Source organism: Colletes gigas, unplaced genomic scaffold (assembly GCF_013123115.1).
Source record: "Colletes gigas isolate AHSC1104 unplaced genomic scaffold, ASM1312311v1 Colletes_gigas_Sc00013, whole genome shotgun sequence".
NCBI classification, from domain to species: domain Eukaryota; kingdom Metazoa; phylum Arthropoda; class Insecta; order Hymenoptera; family Colletidae; genus Colletes; species Colletes gigas.
Genome location: NW_025106642.1, coordinates 75,116 through 90,677, shown reverse-complemented (window position 1 = coordinate 90,677; position 15,562 = coordinate 75,116). Strand labels below are relative to the sequence as shown.

Here is a 15,562-nt window from a genome sequence, read left to right as displayed (position 1 = left end):
ACTGTAGAGATTTTTAATTAAAAATTCCAAAGTATAAATTTATACTTACATTGTTTGCTCGTGGAGCATCGGCCAATAGTCCTATTCGGTGATGCACTGACTCTAATTCCGGTAACGAGGAGTTTAAAATTTAAATTGAAAAAATAATTAATTTGATCGAAAAGTATGAAATTAGATTACCGCGACCGAAGATTGAAATCGGCGAACAAATGACTCTATTATCGCGATTCAGAAAACAAGGAGAGCCACGATGCTCTGTAAATAATTTAATACCGCGTAAGAAACACTGCTTCTATTCTCGCGTTTCCCTAACACGTAAACGACTCGGGGTCACTTTGCCCCGAGAAACAAACTTGTTGCTACGTACGATCACTGAATCTACCGGCCGCATTGCGCGCGGCCAACAAATTTCCTGGAAAGAAAAGAGCTGAAAAGAAAGGGACAGGAGACAAGAAACACAACAAGCACATCTGTGCTTAGCCTATCGATTTTCTTTTTTCTTCTTACAAGAGTTCGTCAACAGAAATACATACTGCTTTACTTAGCACTGCTGTATATGTACATAGTTTGACATGATCAATGCCACGAAGGCGAAATATTCTCAATCAATGAGAATTTCAACGATAAAATATTATCTAGGAAAATAATTACGTACAAGTAATTATTCAATTTATAAATATTATATCACTAAATTTCATCGTTAGAGTTGTAAGCATGATTATGTTTACTTCATCGAATGTGAGAATATCCGATAATTTTTATAAATACATATCCCGAAATTTGCAAAAATTAAAGTTCGTTAATTATTTATGCTTTGATAGCATATTCCAACTACGTGGTTTCTACGTTTTCTTAAACTTGCATCGAAATATATATGCAAATTGCAATTACAACAATTCATAAAGTAATATAAACGATCAATTAAATAAATAACACTCGGAGATATTAAATCGCGATCAGAATACAGTTAAATGTAAACTATTCCAATCTACCGACGCCATTTCTGTATACTTCGATATACATATATGTATGTACGTATATCGAAGTGGATAAAAAGTTTGTCAAAGATTTTCATAATTTATGTTAACAATGGCCGATTATAAAATTATAATCATACTTGCAACGAATAACGTAATATAAGAGATAAAAATATATAAATATTGACGAGGATATTAATTTTTGTTATAATTGTTTACAAGTTACCAATATTCCTTCCAAACTTTGTCGATTCGTCTGCCATCTGTTATGGTGTCGTTTACGCGCCTATGAAACTTTCCATGGCGTCGAATTTCAATCAGAGACTGCAACAGAAATGAAATAGAAATTAAATCATAATTAAACAATAATTGATAATAATGAAGAAATATTAAAAGGTTAGAAAGACGTATGTAGTTACTTACTTACCTCGTTGGTCGCGAAACGCCGACACGTCTTATTATTTCTTAATTTCCAATTCCAATAAGAGCCTGTAACAGAAACGAAATATGTAACGATGCATTAAAGTACGCAAACGATTATTAGAATTAAGTAATGATTAAATCGAAACCGTATTGCAAGAGATCGTAAGTACTTAGTAATACGCGTGTAGTAATAGTGGAAGGATAAAGAGGGTTAGAAATACGCACCTCGGCCGCGAAACGCCGATACGTCTCGACACGTCTTGCTATGTTTATTTACAAAGTATGAATGATGGCCGTCCGCTGCGCTCGGCAACGCTCGCGAATTAGGCGGCGGGATGGGGGGAGGTCCGATGTCTCGCGAAGCTTGTTTACGAACCCGAGGGATACCTCGGATAGAAACCGCGGATAGACTGATTTTTAGTAAATTATTCACAACTTTAACTAGCGAAGGAATCGCGAATCATTTACACGCGCTAGCTGCTGCCTATCACACTAATTCAGTGAGTTTCTCAACTGACCGTCATCCATGAGAAGAGGCCGCTAAAATCACCACCGAATTGTGAGGTCGGTATGGCAGTCAGATTCGGCCACGATGTCGACGGTCCATAATGTGAAAGGTCTACTCGCATACCTCGTCTGTGGTATAAATATATCTGGATTACCGATAAAACGTAATTACCAACCGAGTCGAATCCAAAATTAAATTGCCAGCATTAATTTCGTAGTCATTTTCTGGATTATGTAGTGCCGTTACGTACAGATTATGTAAATAAATTCATTAATCCGACAGGGGAACTATACATATAATATAGAATAATTTCATATTCACGAGTACCACAAAGCTTCGAATTCATGACTTCTCTGCTCCACGAAAGGCTAACAGTACGATTAACAGTTGGATGGAACTACTACTTGTACTATTTTCTTATTAGAACAAAAATGATTTATGGCATAATCCTCCCCTATTTGCCAGCAAATTGTTAAAGGTTATATTATCAACTTGTCCGGTTAAACGTAAGCGTTTCTACTGATTACGGACGCTGGCTTCTTTTAAGTCTGATTTATTTCACGACGTTCTCCTGCCCGACTTATTCGCCGACTTATTTTCTCCTGCGAATTAATCGATACTCTTTACCGCAGCAATTCGTAATCAAAGATTCTCGCTTCGTTGGACAATTTTGTTGCTTTTATATCTGCATTTCCACGTTGCGTGATACAAATGTACAAAGCTTGGGAATTACAAGCCGTTATTCAACGAATCAAGCTACATATAATAAAGCCCATGCACAACCTTTTGGAAATTAACGAGGTTCTCGTCGGAATAAAATTGTTATCGAATGCAGAAAATTCAGACTTATTCCGTTGTTCGCAGAAACGTTTCATTATTTTTCGTAAAACTTTATAAAGAATCTTGATAAACTTACACAACTGATCCGAAATTTCTAAAGCCTTTGTATTATTCTTTCAATGATTATTTCTTAACTGTATATTTATTATTTATATTATTTTATATTTTATTGTTATCATTTCTATTCCAAGTTTTCTCGTGCTCAGAAAATCTAACACGCAAGTGCCTGCACCTTATCGTAATATAATGACTCTGATCAGGTCACAACCATTTTTCTATCCTATTTATTTACTACCACACCTCTTTTTACTCGGTGCAATGACCTCCAAGTATTAATAAAATATTAGATTAGGTTAATAACGGCATGCTTCGTTTACTCCTTCGATTCATACGAACCTGCTGAAAGAGGTGAAAATTGTCAATAAATAGCAGGGCTTACACCCTCGTGAAATCGAAGAAGAGAATCAGCAAGGTGGTTCGCAAAGATAAACGAAACTGAGAAAAGGGAGCAATATAAAAATATACCTGCGAGAGGAAATAAAATTTGTTAGCTCTTTGAAAAAATGAACGAGATGGTTCGTTATGCAAAACCAGGGTCGTAAAGCTCGGTGGAATGCTCGAGGCGTGCAGATGCGGAGCACGCCGCGTCTCGCCCCCTCCAACACACGGACACTAACAATAAGAACAAGAGTGTTTTCGTTGGTTGTTCAACCACGGAACGGAAGTGTTTATTATTTTCCAGCGTTGTTGCAATGCCGTTGGAAGTGCAAGCTGATACAACGTCACGTATCGATTTTAGCAACGAGCCGAGGTCGGGACGCGGCGCGGTATCGAATGCTGGTATTATTGACTGTTAACGTACAACTGGTCGCTTTCTAGCCCCCGTTTCAGGATATCGGTCAACGGATATGCATCAACGTCCTGGCGTTGTCGCGTATGGCTTTCATTAATTAATACGATCAGTAATAGAGCAATAAACCGACATGTTCGCTCGCAACGACAGCTCAGGACGAACAAGCCCCTGTCTGCGCGTCTCGTTCATCGTCGAGTCACGGAAGAACCGTTAGCTCGTTTATTATTTTTAACGTGTACCTCGCATTTCTCAACTTTTATATTACATTTTCTAGAAATACTATACCGGTACAGCGAGTACCGTGTAATCGTTTCAGGCTATAACAACATTGTGCGAAACAATGTTTTTTGAATAAATGTTGGACAGAGAGTGCCTAGATCCGAGGAACACAGCAACGATCGATAACTTCTCGATGCGGTTTATTAATTTTTTAACAACGTCGTTCAAATAACCCGAGGTGAACGTTATCCTTACGAGAAAACACTCGTCACTTCCTATGAAACGATTTTCGGCCATTTTCTATCAAAGCGTTTCATTGGTTGATCTCCTACGCGATCTAAACGTGCGATACCTTTAAACCACGTCACCGATTATCGTTTTATTCCGAGATAAGCTCCTCTCGAGAAGCTAAAACGATAACGAACAAATATACGATTCAAGGCATCACGCTGTCCTAAAACGAACTAGATCGAGAGCTTATTTTAAGGACACTTTGTATCTCTGTTACCAAGAATCAACGTTGCTAGTTCCGAGACTCGATAACATCGAATCTATTATTTTTCTCCCCATTCTAAAATAGACCCTCGTGCTCCAACGAAAATAAAGCCGTGCGCCTGATGCATTCTTATGCATTAATAATTGGCTGCATTTTAATAACGATAGTTCTCCAAGTTGATCCGGATCGTGTAAATTATTAAGTGTAACGGGTCTGGAGCAGCGCAGATCGCGTCTCTGAAATCCATTCCCACGATATCGAGGGAGGTTCCATAATAGGTTCGCTATCCCGAGTTCCTGCTTTCGGGATTGTCAATCTCGTGTCTCTTGGATCCGGAAGCTTTTGTATAGACTTCCGTAGATCCAAGGACGTCAGACCTACTATGCTAATAGCCGTCCCTATTATATTCTCTCGGAGACGGATCAATCAACGTGTATCTGATCAGGGATGGAAGGATAGAACGCGAATCAGAACGGTCGAAAATAAGGCACGTTTATTTGCTTGGAAAGACAGAGCTGGTTCGCGGCACCGCGCCGCGCCGCGCCGCGCCGCGCCGCGCCGCGCCGTGGCGTTAGTCGAAACGTCCTGGGAACGCGTGACCAATAACGAACGAACGGCCAGCATTTATGTACCTAACCCACGGCGTCTCTCGGAAAAAAGGATTTCGCAACGATTTTCTGTCGAATTAATCCGAAACCAGGTCATCGAGAAGAGGAACTCGATTTTGGCCCGAAAGCTCGCCCTACGGTTTTCCCCTTTTGTCGAGGCAGCAAAGCGCGCAGCTGGGACAGCTATTATCCGACTGCGGAGACAAACCACGCAACTTGAACCCGATAATGAACCAGCCACCCTGTTAAAACGCTGTTTTTCTTTTTTTCGATTGTCAACTCCACGTATTCGGCACATTTATCTCCGACCTATTTACGCCGTTTGCTCTCTTAATCGGGCTTCGGTGCTGATCGGTTCGGAATCCGAGCAATCTCACGATGCACGCGAATTGATTGGCAAAATTCTCCAACGGTTATCGATGGATCAACTTCCTCATCGAATTCGTGCGACTGCTCTAGCTGTGTTGCAATCTTGCGCCAAATCAGACCGTTTTGTCTCTTTATTTAACGGTGAAACGACCCTCCTCGTACGACATCTAGTCGTTATTTTCCATCTATTAAATATTTCATCCAACGAACAATGGTTCTATTTGCAGGTTGCGAGCACTTTAATTCTAGATGAAACCCTCAGCTTCCAGCCCCTGTCACCCCCACCCTTCTTTCGCAAGTGATCGACTAATAATAGGTCGGGGCGACGTAAATTTATTACCTTTTAACCGTGGGCAAGTTTTCCAGGACGAAGTAACCCTTTGTAAGCATCGGTTTTATCGAAGAAAACAACTTTCCGCGGCACGTGGATCGCGTTTAAAATAACAACTGGTGCTAGATTGGGACATCGCGACGGAATACGGACGCAAAACCCGAAGAAATCGGCAATTATTTATTCGATGGACGTGCGAGAAATAAAGCTGGGTCACGTTGAAGTTTCCAATCTACAAATAGCCACGAGAATATTGGAGCTTTCGAGCGAAACGACCGAACCCAAATTGACGGTACTCGTGGTACGATTTATAAATTTCATTTAATCGACACAATTTATAAAACGAATACGAAGATAAACATTAAAGCGTATTTTCAGTTTATACACGACGAGGGCTGATTACCGAATTAAAATTATCGACCGTACTAAATAATTTGTTCGATATTTTTCATACTTTTATCGAATCTAAATTTCAGATTGTTCGAGAATCCATTTTCTCTTCTCTTTTCTTTCGAGTAATATTTTCGTACGTGGCCCATTTTTCATCTCTCGCGATCAGTTTATCCAAAAATTGTTTATTTCTATTCGGAAAGGGAAACGAAACAAAGACCGGTTCTTGTTTTTCTCAGTCAAATAGGAATTGAGAATAATCAATTTTCGATCGAGTCAACGTCAGTTTAATATAAATGTACGAACAAGGATATAATGTTTAACGGGTAAATCGTACGTGAATTTCTCGAGCGATCAGTTGCATTAGGTTATTATTCGAAGAAATTCCATCAGACGTTGTACGTCGCGTGTGATTTATGGGTGACGGCGTACCGATACATTTCATCCGGACAGTCGTTGAACGAACGATTTTCTAACAGATGATTAGGTCATGCGGGATATATTGCCCGATCTCCTCGTTATCCGATATTCAAATCCGCTGAATTTATTTTCTCGACCGCACAAAACCATTTGTTTTTTAGTTGATCGTTCAGGAATTGGATCTTTCATCCTCCGAGAACTCTGCGTACAGCGAAATTAAATATCGTATCTCGCGCGCAGAGTAATGCCGAAATACTATGGAAGCTGTTTACGGGTTTGAATTTGATGAAAATTACCGCGAGACTCGCGCGGGTCTCGATTCGCGGACGCGTTGCAACACTTTGGCACCAGCTTTTCTCCATTATCGAGCATTAATCTAAATGGTGTATGGTTGGCCTGTTTGTGCTTGGTAAAATGTACACATACAGGTCGAGTCGTACGAAAGTTCTGGGTCGTTTCTACGCGGCGCGCATTAATCATAATACGTCGCTTATTAAACGAGCCGTCCCGTTGGTCGCGGCAACGAGGTCAACCCCGACACACGACGAAACGCAACAACCCCCAACCGACCCTCGGTTAATTTCGAGGCAACTTGCGCGTCCGTGTGTGTGTGCATATTCCGAGTGCATTACGCGCCGCGCCACGCGTGCATGCCAGTTACAATAAAGCGGAGAGCTTGGAACGATGCGCGGCCGACGAAATGCTCCAGCTAATTTTTATACGCGACTCGGACCGAGAAACGCTTCAATTAATTCCCAGTGTCATGGCTAAAAGTTCTCGAAAAGCTTCAAGATTTGGAACTTTGACATTGGACCGTTCCGAGCGAACATCTTGAAACTTTTCAACAACTTAATTAGTCGTAACGAATTTCAATGGCTCGCAACTTTTAAAGAGTTTCGAAAGTCTTGAAAAGCCTGCAAGTCTCGAAAGATTTCAAAGCTTTCCAACGATTCAACGACCAGGAAAGCTTGACAAAATTTCGAAAAACTTGACAAGCTGCGAGAACGTCTTTACGGATAGGAAAATGCTCGAGGCGTTGAAAGGCTCCAGGCAGGCGTTGGGAAAGGTTGCAAGGTTTTGAAAGGCTTGAAAGAATCAAAGTGCTCGAAGGGCTCGAAAGGTTTAAGGGATTTAAAAGTTTCGTTAAACTTGAACATCTTTGATGTTCTTTCGAGTCTGGAAAGGTACAAAGGTTTCGAGTGCCGAAAGAATTTAAAAGAACCGAAGGGCACCAAATGGCAAGGTAGAAAAAAGTCGCGATCGTGCAGGAAACCCTTGGATCGAGAAACGGATCAAGCTGTGGAAATAAGGGACGGGTGAAGGTTAAGAACGCGACGACGAATTGCTAAAACAATTTTCGATAACGTTGCGAGTAAAGAAGAGTAGGAGAGTAAAATGTCGCTCGAAGCCGACATCGATCTAGCTTTCAAGGATACCGAATACTCGCCCGATCGGCGATTAATTCTGCCCGTCACAACCTGGATTTAGGGCTCGTAAAAATGTCGTTTGCGGAGAAAAACGATAGGAAAAAAACGAGTTTTCCAAAGCGCCAAGATAGTCCTGTATAGTAATTACGACAGCATTTCTGGAACCCGGTATCCCCACTGATTCATGTGGATCGATCCGTTTATCGCGATCTTTATTTAAACGTTTGGTAAATAAAACATTGGAATTACCGGAACTTGAAACGATCCGAGACGTATTGCGTGGCCAAAGTTTCACTTTATCGCAGGAGCGAATGTATTATTTCTGTTTTATGTACCATAGGGAGTTGAACCCCGTTGACCAAATAAATAAATAAATAACCTCCGTTATTATTTTCAATGCGTGCTCGAAAAGCTTTACGCTAGAAAAGGGACGAACAAAGAGTCAATTTTGGCCCTTTCATTTTCCGAATACAGTTTTTCCAAATACGTGCATTGTCTCTACCGTTTTATTGTTTACCTGCTGTGCCTCGACTCTGCATGTATCGAATCAGTTTTCCTTTCGGAATATGTTCGAAATTAAAAATTTCCTTTCAGGAAACATTTTTTGAACTGTTTGGTTGGTTGAACGGTCCGGTCCGGTCCGGTCCGGTCCGGTCCGCCTCCATACATAAATCACAGGCCAAGCACAACATCTAACGAAACTCCCAATAATTTCTGCAATTAATTACTCAAGAAAGTGACTTAATCTCCCATTAAGGAAAGCACACGCTTCTGTTGGCAAATTAATAATAACTGGCAAAGCCCCACACGATCAAATACGTAAACTACCACACCCACTTTCTATGCCCAACATCTTTTCCTTATCTGACTCGCCAGAGGAACAATTTCTCCTATGTATCTGAAGTCGCATTTCTCTTAATCAGTTTCGCACCCTAATACGGCCACACACACACACACACACACACACACACACACAGAGATAAGAGTATGTCGGCAACCGGTGTAATTACAAGATACCCAGTGGAACAACGGTTATCTGTCCCGCCAGACACTGCCAGTAGGTACTTATGTATACATATACGACGTCAAGGATCAATAAGCCGAGAAAAGTTTCGAAAGTGGACGTAAGAGAAACGTTATCAAGCTCGCAGCTTCTGTGCGCGCTAGAAGAAAGAAAAATGTCGAAGAATGATCGGGGCGAGAGTTCCTAGTCGCGTGCTCGCGAGTATGAGTCAGAACGGCGACCGATATCCTGGCGTCAGGTAGCTCCGGAGAGGTCGGACAGTGCTTAATCTGCACCGAGTAGGAAGCGAATCTCGCGTAATTAATTTTAAGCCACGACTGCAACGCCGCTGCACAACCGAGCCCGTCCCTTTCATTTCTGAGTCGATTACCATCCCAGCCGCGTACGATCTCAATTATCTCGAGTGTTTCCTGCCTGACGAATTTCCAGATAACATCGTATTCCTTTCCCGCGAACGCGTCTCAAGGGAATGGGAAATTAAAGACGAAACGAAGCTACTGGCTCGTAAAATTGACCATCGTTCGAAATCGTGCAACCACATGTCACGCGATCCACATTCTTTCCAAGTCTGATCTGTTTCATTGTTAGACGCAAAGTCATCCCTGTCTAGACCAAATGATACTATTTGTTGACGGGTAACGGTGACGTTTTCCGGAGAACATCGCTTTTCCCCTTCGAAAGATTACGTCGCCTATCGATCGCGTGAGATTTCCAAATCGGTGTCGAACTACATACGTATGTATGTTCAATTATTTCTCGCAGCAGTCTCTTTCTTGGCAGAATTCTCTCTGGGTCGACGATGCGATGCATAATTCAATTTATTCGCCTAATAATCACGGTCGGGATATCATTTTTCTCCTCCCCCTGCCTGCCACCTCTATCGAAATCCCATTTCTTTGATCCCGAGTGAAACAAGAGAAATCGAAACTACTGATCGTGGTCCGTTTGCAAAGCGTTCGAAAACTGCGATTAATTTACAGTAATATTCATCGATGAACTATAAACCGTTCTCGAATACTTAGCACCGAGCAATTTCAAATGGATGACTTCCGACAGCTAGTAGAACTCCGGTAGGATTGACTGACGTTTATAGGACAAAGCGAGGCAAGGATGCTAGGAATATGATTACAAGGAACTATCGAAGAAACCTTACAAGTTGAGCGAGTTGTTAACATTCGTCGAGCGTAGAATTATTCCAAAATAAATTCAACCAGGTAAAATACTTGATTACATTTCCCACGATTATGTCTACAGAGTTATCGCCTGTTATCGGACGATAATTACACGGTAATCGTACGATTTATCGATGTACAGCTCTGGTCTATCGCAGACAGTTCTACTGCAAAGAGTTTACGTTCGATGCTCTGCCTCGACGTAACGTTTGTCAGATTTATGGAAGTAATATTGTTCGATGAAAGAGAATTTCTCTTCCCCTTGGAAAAGGAATAAGTCGAGTCGAGGCTGGTGAATTGGGTTCCCCCGATGCTTTATAGACCGCCTTTGATGCAAGTTCGCGGTAGCTTTCAACTTTCCACCTTGCTTCAACGCGTTAATGTTCATCGACGATATTTTTTAGCGTCCTAAGGTGTCGTGCCGTTGTCGATTATTACCGTTGTTTGTGCTACCAGACGTTGAAATTACCGTGTTCAACACCTGTTACTCGATCTGGAAATGAAAAGTACCAGCGATAAACAAGCAAAGGACAACAGTGTCTCAAGAATGGTTAATCTCACGCGTCGAAAAACGAACCTGTAGAAATGTTCGTAGCGTAGCTAAAGGAGGCGGAGAGGGAGGCAGTTTTGGTCTATCTATCACGGCGAGCAGAAAGTTATTTCGTTTTCGTTGGACGCAACATTGGAGAGAAACGCTGCCTGCATACAAGCGTCTATAGATAACGATCGCGATTTCTCTCGCAGTTGTTAGTGTTGCTGGATATGGGAAAAGTTTTTCTACGCCAAAACGGATAAAGAATTACGTAAGATGTACAATAAACACCTTGCGATTGAAAAATAATTCGTTCTTCGCTTCGGAAGTAACACATGGTATCCCAATTTTCTTACTTTCTTTATACGTTGTTTCGTTTATCTCTTTTTCTTTAACAAACTTTTATACGTATTATGTTGTATTTCTTTTTTCGTAGAGGAGGAGAAAGAGGAGAAAGGCGGTCGTAAACTGAAAGATCGCCCCCGGGCGGCACAGACTCTCGCTACGCCACTGTGTGCGTGTGCAACGAGTAGATTGTAGGAAATGGATTTTTTGTTGTTGTACAGTGGTTGTTACCACGATGGTTGTTTTCTTTTGCAGGGCTTCTTCAGGAGGAGCATTCAGAAGCAGATAGAGTACAGGTGCCTGAGGGACGGCAAGTGTCTCGTCATCAGATTAAATCGGAACCGCTGTCAGTACTGCAGATTTAAGAAGTGCCTAGCTGTCGGCATGTCCAGGGATTGTAAGTAAAGATTTATTTTGTACCCGAGATCGCACAGTGCTGCACAAAGGACACGAATAATTTTTAACGTACGATTTTATAATAAAAGACAACCTCGACGCAACGGTTGCACTATCGGTTGTATTTATTTTTTCTATTTTTCTTCGTTCCCGACCAACTTCAACTCGTGCTATGGGAATAAATACATAGCTGCGTTGTCTTTTCCTTTACGGAATTTCCGTTCTCCGGAGTAACAACGGAGTTGGTTAAAGCAAACTGAAGCGAAGTTGCGCGCATAATTAAACGTCAAAGTTCCACGGTGCAATTCGCAGCAGTGTGTAATAGGAAGAACCCCCGGAGCTTCCCACTCGCATTGTCGGCGAAATCGTAATAAGCTTTCGAAACGTTGCGATCCGCCTCGAAATGAATGTACATATTAGATTACAGGTAATAAAGATGTCAGAAAGCTGCATTCGCTACCGTTCAATGCGATTATCTCGAACGCGATACGTGTTAATCTTTTTAACCGTGTAACTGTTTTAGAGGGAGCTCTTTTCGAAACAATGTCGAGAAAATAAAAACTCTGTAATAGAAAATAGTATTCACGTTTCGTTCGGGCATTTGTTGATCAATTCGTCGGTAAAGCTGACACAACAAACCATGCCGTAAACAAGACCAAGCAGAGTACTTCAATCAATCCTTTAGCAGCGAGCTAATCATTCAATCAAAGATCATCTGGTGACGAATATATCTAATAGAATGGCCTCAAGTCGCTGCTAAATGTTTGATTGAAGTTAATCTACATATCTAGAGCCCGAGTTGGTCAAATCTTAATTCTAGGGTAAAGATTGCTGGGTCAGCGTTATTAACGAGTCCTTGGTCCCCTATCTTCTTTACACTTAAATAGGATCCATATTTTTCACTAACGTTACCGTACAGTTTAATCATGGAACGCGTTTCTTGCAGCTGTAAGATACGGCAGGGTGCCAAAGCGTTCAAGGGAACGCGGCCCCGACGACGCAGTGCCGACTACAACAACAACGACGACAACGACCACCGGTGTGCAACAGCTCACGTCTCCCGGCTCTGGAAACAACAACAACAACAACAACAACAACAACAACAACAACAACAACAACAACAACAACAGCCAAAATAATAACAACAATAGCCAGGGTCAGAACACCATAGCCTGCGTGGCACCAGCTGCGGTTGTTGAAGCGGATCAGTCGGACGCGGACGTGAAACAATTGGCCGTGTACGACGTGATACTCCAAGTGTCTCAGGCGCATCATGCTCACTGTGGCTTCACCGAGGAATCAACGAGGGGCATAGTTCGGAAACCGATGATAATACCGGTGAGTTCGACGGCAATTTACAAACAAACTTTCCATGGTAAAATTTCATGCAGAATTCCTTGTCGAAAGTTGCGTAAACTTGGTCCCAAACTATCCGACCTTTCGGGGTTCGAAGAGTATGATTTCTCGTATTGTCTTCCGAGTCGTAATTAACAATAGAGTCGCATTAGTATCTCCTGCTGGAACCGGCAGCAACGGCTGTTTCTTTTGCAATCCCGTTGATCAGGCGAGTGCTTCTTCGCAGCCCGCCAGTCCCGAGGACCCAGAGGCGGCATCCTCCACGGCGGAAACAGTTGAGTCGCAGAGGATCTGGCTCTGGCAACAATTCGCCACCAGAGTAACACCGTCGGTGCAAAGGGTGGTGGAGTTTGCCAAAAGGGTGCCAGGATTTTGCGATCTCTCGCAAGACGATCAGTTGATACTGATTAAGGTCGGTTTCTTTGAGGTCTGGCTCAGCCATATCTCAAAGATGACCACTGACAGTTCGATGACTTTCGAGGATGGTACTTATATCACTAGGCAGCAAATGGAATTGATGTACGAGGTAAGAACGCATCTACTATCTTCGATAACCGTCGAAGCGTAAATCAGTTCGGAGAACAAGTATCGTCGACACTTTGTTAATTGATTTATCGTGAAACAAAACAGCTAGATTTCGTGTCCGCTTTGATGCAATTCACATCGGCACTAAACGGCCACCAACTGTCGGACACGGAATTGGGCCTGTTTTCCGGCGCTGTTCTGCTCGGCGAAAGGCCAGGCCTGAACGACGTAAAGGCGGTGCAGAGGCTTCAGGATCGTCTTCTGGAGGCGCTCAAGGTGCAAGCGTTGCGGAATCACACGGTCCCGAGCGAGACAACCTCGGCTGGTGGTTGTTCCAGCATCTCGAGCGTTTCCCAAAGGATACCAGAATTAAGGGCTCTGGGTGCCAGACACGCGAATCTTCTCGATTGGTTCAGGAGGAACTGGACCAAGCTCAAACTACCGCCCCTCTTTGCCGAGATATTCGACATTCCCAAGTGCGAGGAAGATCTTCAGTGAAGAGGTAAATGTTGTTGTATTCTTCGTATCGAATACACCTCGCTCAGTCCCAGTTCTTCTCAGGTTGTTGTTCTGTACTGTTCCGGAAACGCGTAAAGATAGGTATTCCAACGGTAACGTAAATTTCTTTTCCCACTTCCTATAACACGTTCCGCCATTGTAATTCAACGCGTGCCCCATACATCCACGTTTGCATTTTAATCACCGTCCCGTGAAATCCAGCTCAATTTTCAATTCGATACATCCATAAACCCGACGACAGCCGGTTCGATTTCTAATCGGCGGATCATTTTTAAAGAATGTTTCAGAGTACATCGAGTTTATTCGAGGAAAAGGAACGGCTCTGCCGTGGGAGAATCTTCTAATTGCCAGGCGCCTCATCGCACAAACGCGACTCGGACTTGGAGGACGATTTGTTTTCGGTGGCAACCGGTGGTGTAGATGGGGCTCGACACGCGTCGAAAGACGCGCGAAGATCGCCGCTGATCTATCGCCTCTGGGGCGGGATCGATCTCTTCTGCGGATCCTGTCGTACGCTGTTCGTTTCATTGACGCACGAACGGAAGATGGATCGTTTCGTGGCGAAGGGTACAGATTATCGATCGAAACGCTCTTGGCACGATAGAAAAGGGAGAAAATTTTATTCGATCAACGACGAGGGATGAACTGAATCACGCGATAAGTCCAAGCTTCTTCCGATTCGATGACTCTTACGAAATTCCTCGAGCTTCGAGAGAAGAAAAGAAATAGAAATTCTGTCTCTGTATAAAAAGAAAATATAACAACGGACGATTCTTCTGTCTAGCGGGGAGAAACGTAAACGCAAACGGAATTTAAATTGGACGAGGTTTGTACCGTTTGCTACGCAGCGTCTCTGCGCCTAGCGAAAGCATTTAAATACTCAATCGACGAGGAGGAGAATAAGTTTTTCGCGTGGTTGGTCTCGCGCATATCGTTGTTGCAATAATGCGGCGCAGTGATCGAACACGCGCCGCACCAAAATGGATAGCACAAAACCGCGATCAATTTACGGCACCGGGTTTTATTACGGTGATGTAAAAATTCTCGAACGTAACTCTTCTTCGAAACCGCGATAGAAAAGAGGAAAAGAAAAAAAGGAGCAAGCAATCGAAGGGAGAAAGAGAGAAGATCAGCCTTGGAAGGAATGGCGAGTAGTATTGGACGTTTTGGTCAGCCTTCGATATGCCTGCAACAGTTTTTAATCAACACAACACTGTCCGCGCGCGTTCCGCTTGTTCCACGACCGGATCTTTCCTTCCTCCTACAATAGAGCATAGATGGGCAAACTTCTGAGCAAACGTTCAACAACATTCTCTCTGATATTATAAAAGAATCACTGCTATTTTCAATTACAAAGTGTAATTATATTCAAAGTCGAACGAGTAAAAACTTTTTCCAATAACCGTTCCATGTTTTGTAAGGGCGATTTCGTTGAAGATTTTACCCATCTCTGCAACAGAACGAAGGGACGAACGTTTCGCGGGCAGAGCTTTATCGAAACAGTTTCGAATCTCTGGCGAACACGTTCGTGCCAGATCGCGAAGGGCTCGCGAAACTCGCAGGCATATCGAAAGTGTGGAGTGTATTATTTTCTTGTCCGTAGAACTACCGGAACGATCTTTCCATCCCTCACGTAGTAAAGCTGTAAATTCGACAGAGAACCGCGCGCGTGATCGCGTGATCGCGTGACAGCTGCAAACTCTTACTTATACATATTATACAGATCTATACAAATAAAAAAGAAGAAGAGTTTCACGCTACAAAGCTCAAGAAGAGGAAATCTTTATAGGACGTATCTCACTAGGATGCATCCGCTACGAATCTCAATCTAT

General features: G+C 42.7%; 1 protein-coding gene across 1 annotated transcript in view; it reads left to right on the top strand.

Annotated features, from left to right (window-relative positions):
* Nucleotides 1-14,084, top strand: part of LOC122399298 (ecdysone-induced protein 78C) — an 88,457-nt gene extending 74,373 nt beyond the window's left edge. Inside the window, exons 3-7 of the mRNA XM_043399886.1 lie at nt 11,190-11,331; nt 12,277-12,668; nt 12,913-13,212; nt 13,317-13,713; nt 14,008-14,084. Of these exons, the coding sequence (XP_043255821.1) occupies nt 11,190-11,331; nt 12,277-12,668; nt 12,913-13,212; nt 13,317-13,709 (1,227 nt within the window). The 3' untranslated portion in view covers nt 13,710-13,713; nt 14,008-14,084. The remainder of the gene's footprint in view (nt 1-11,189; nt 11,332-12,276; nt 12,669-12,912; nt 13,213-13,316; nt 13,714-14,007) is intronic.
* Nucleotides 14,085-15,562: the final 1,478 nt, after the last annotated feature.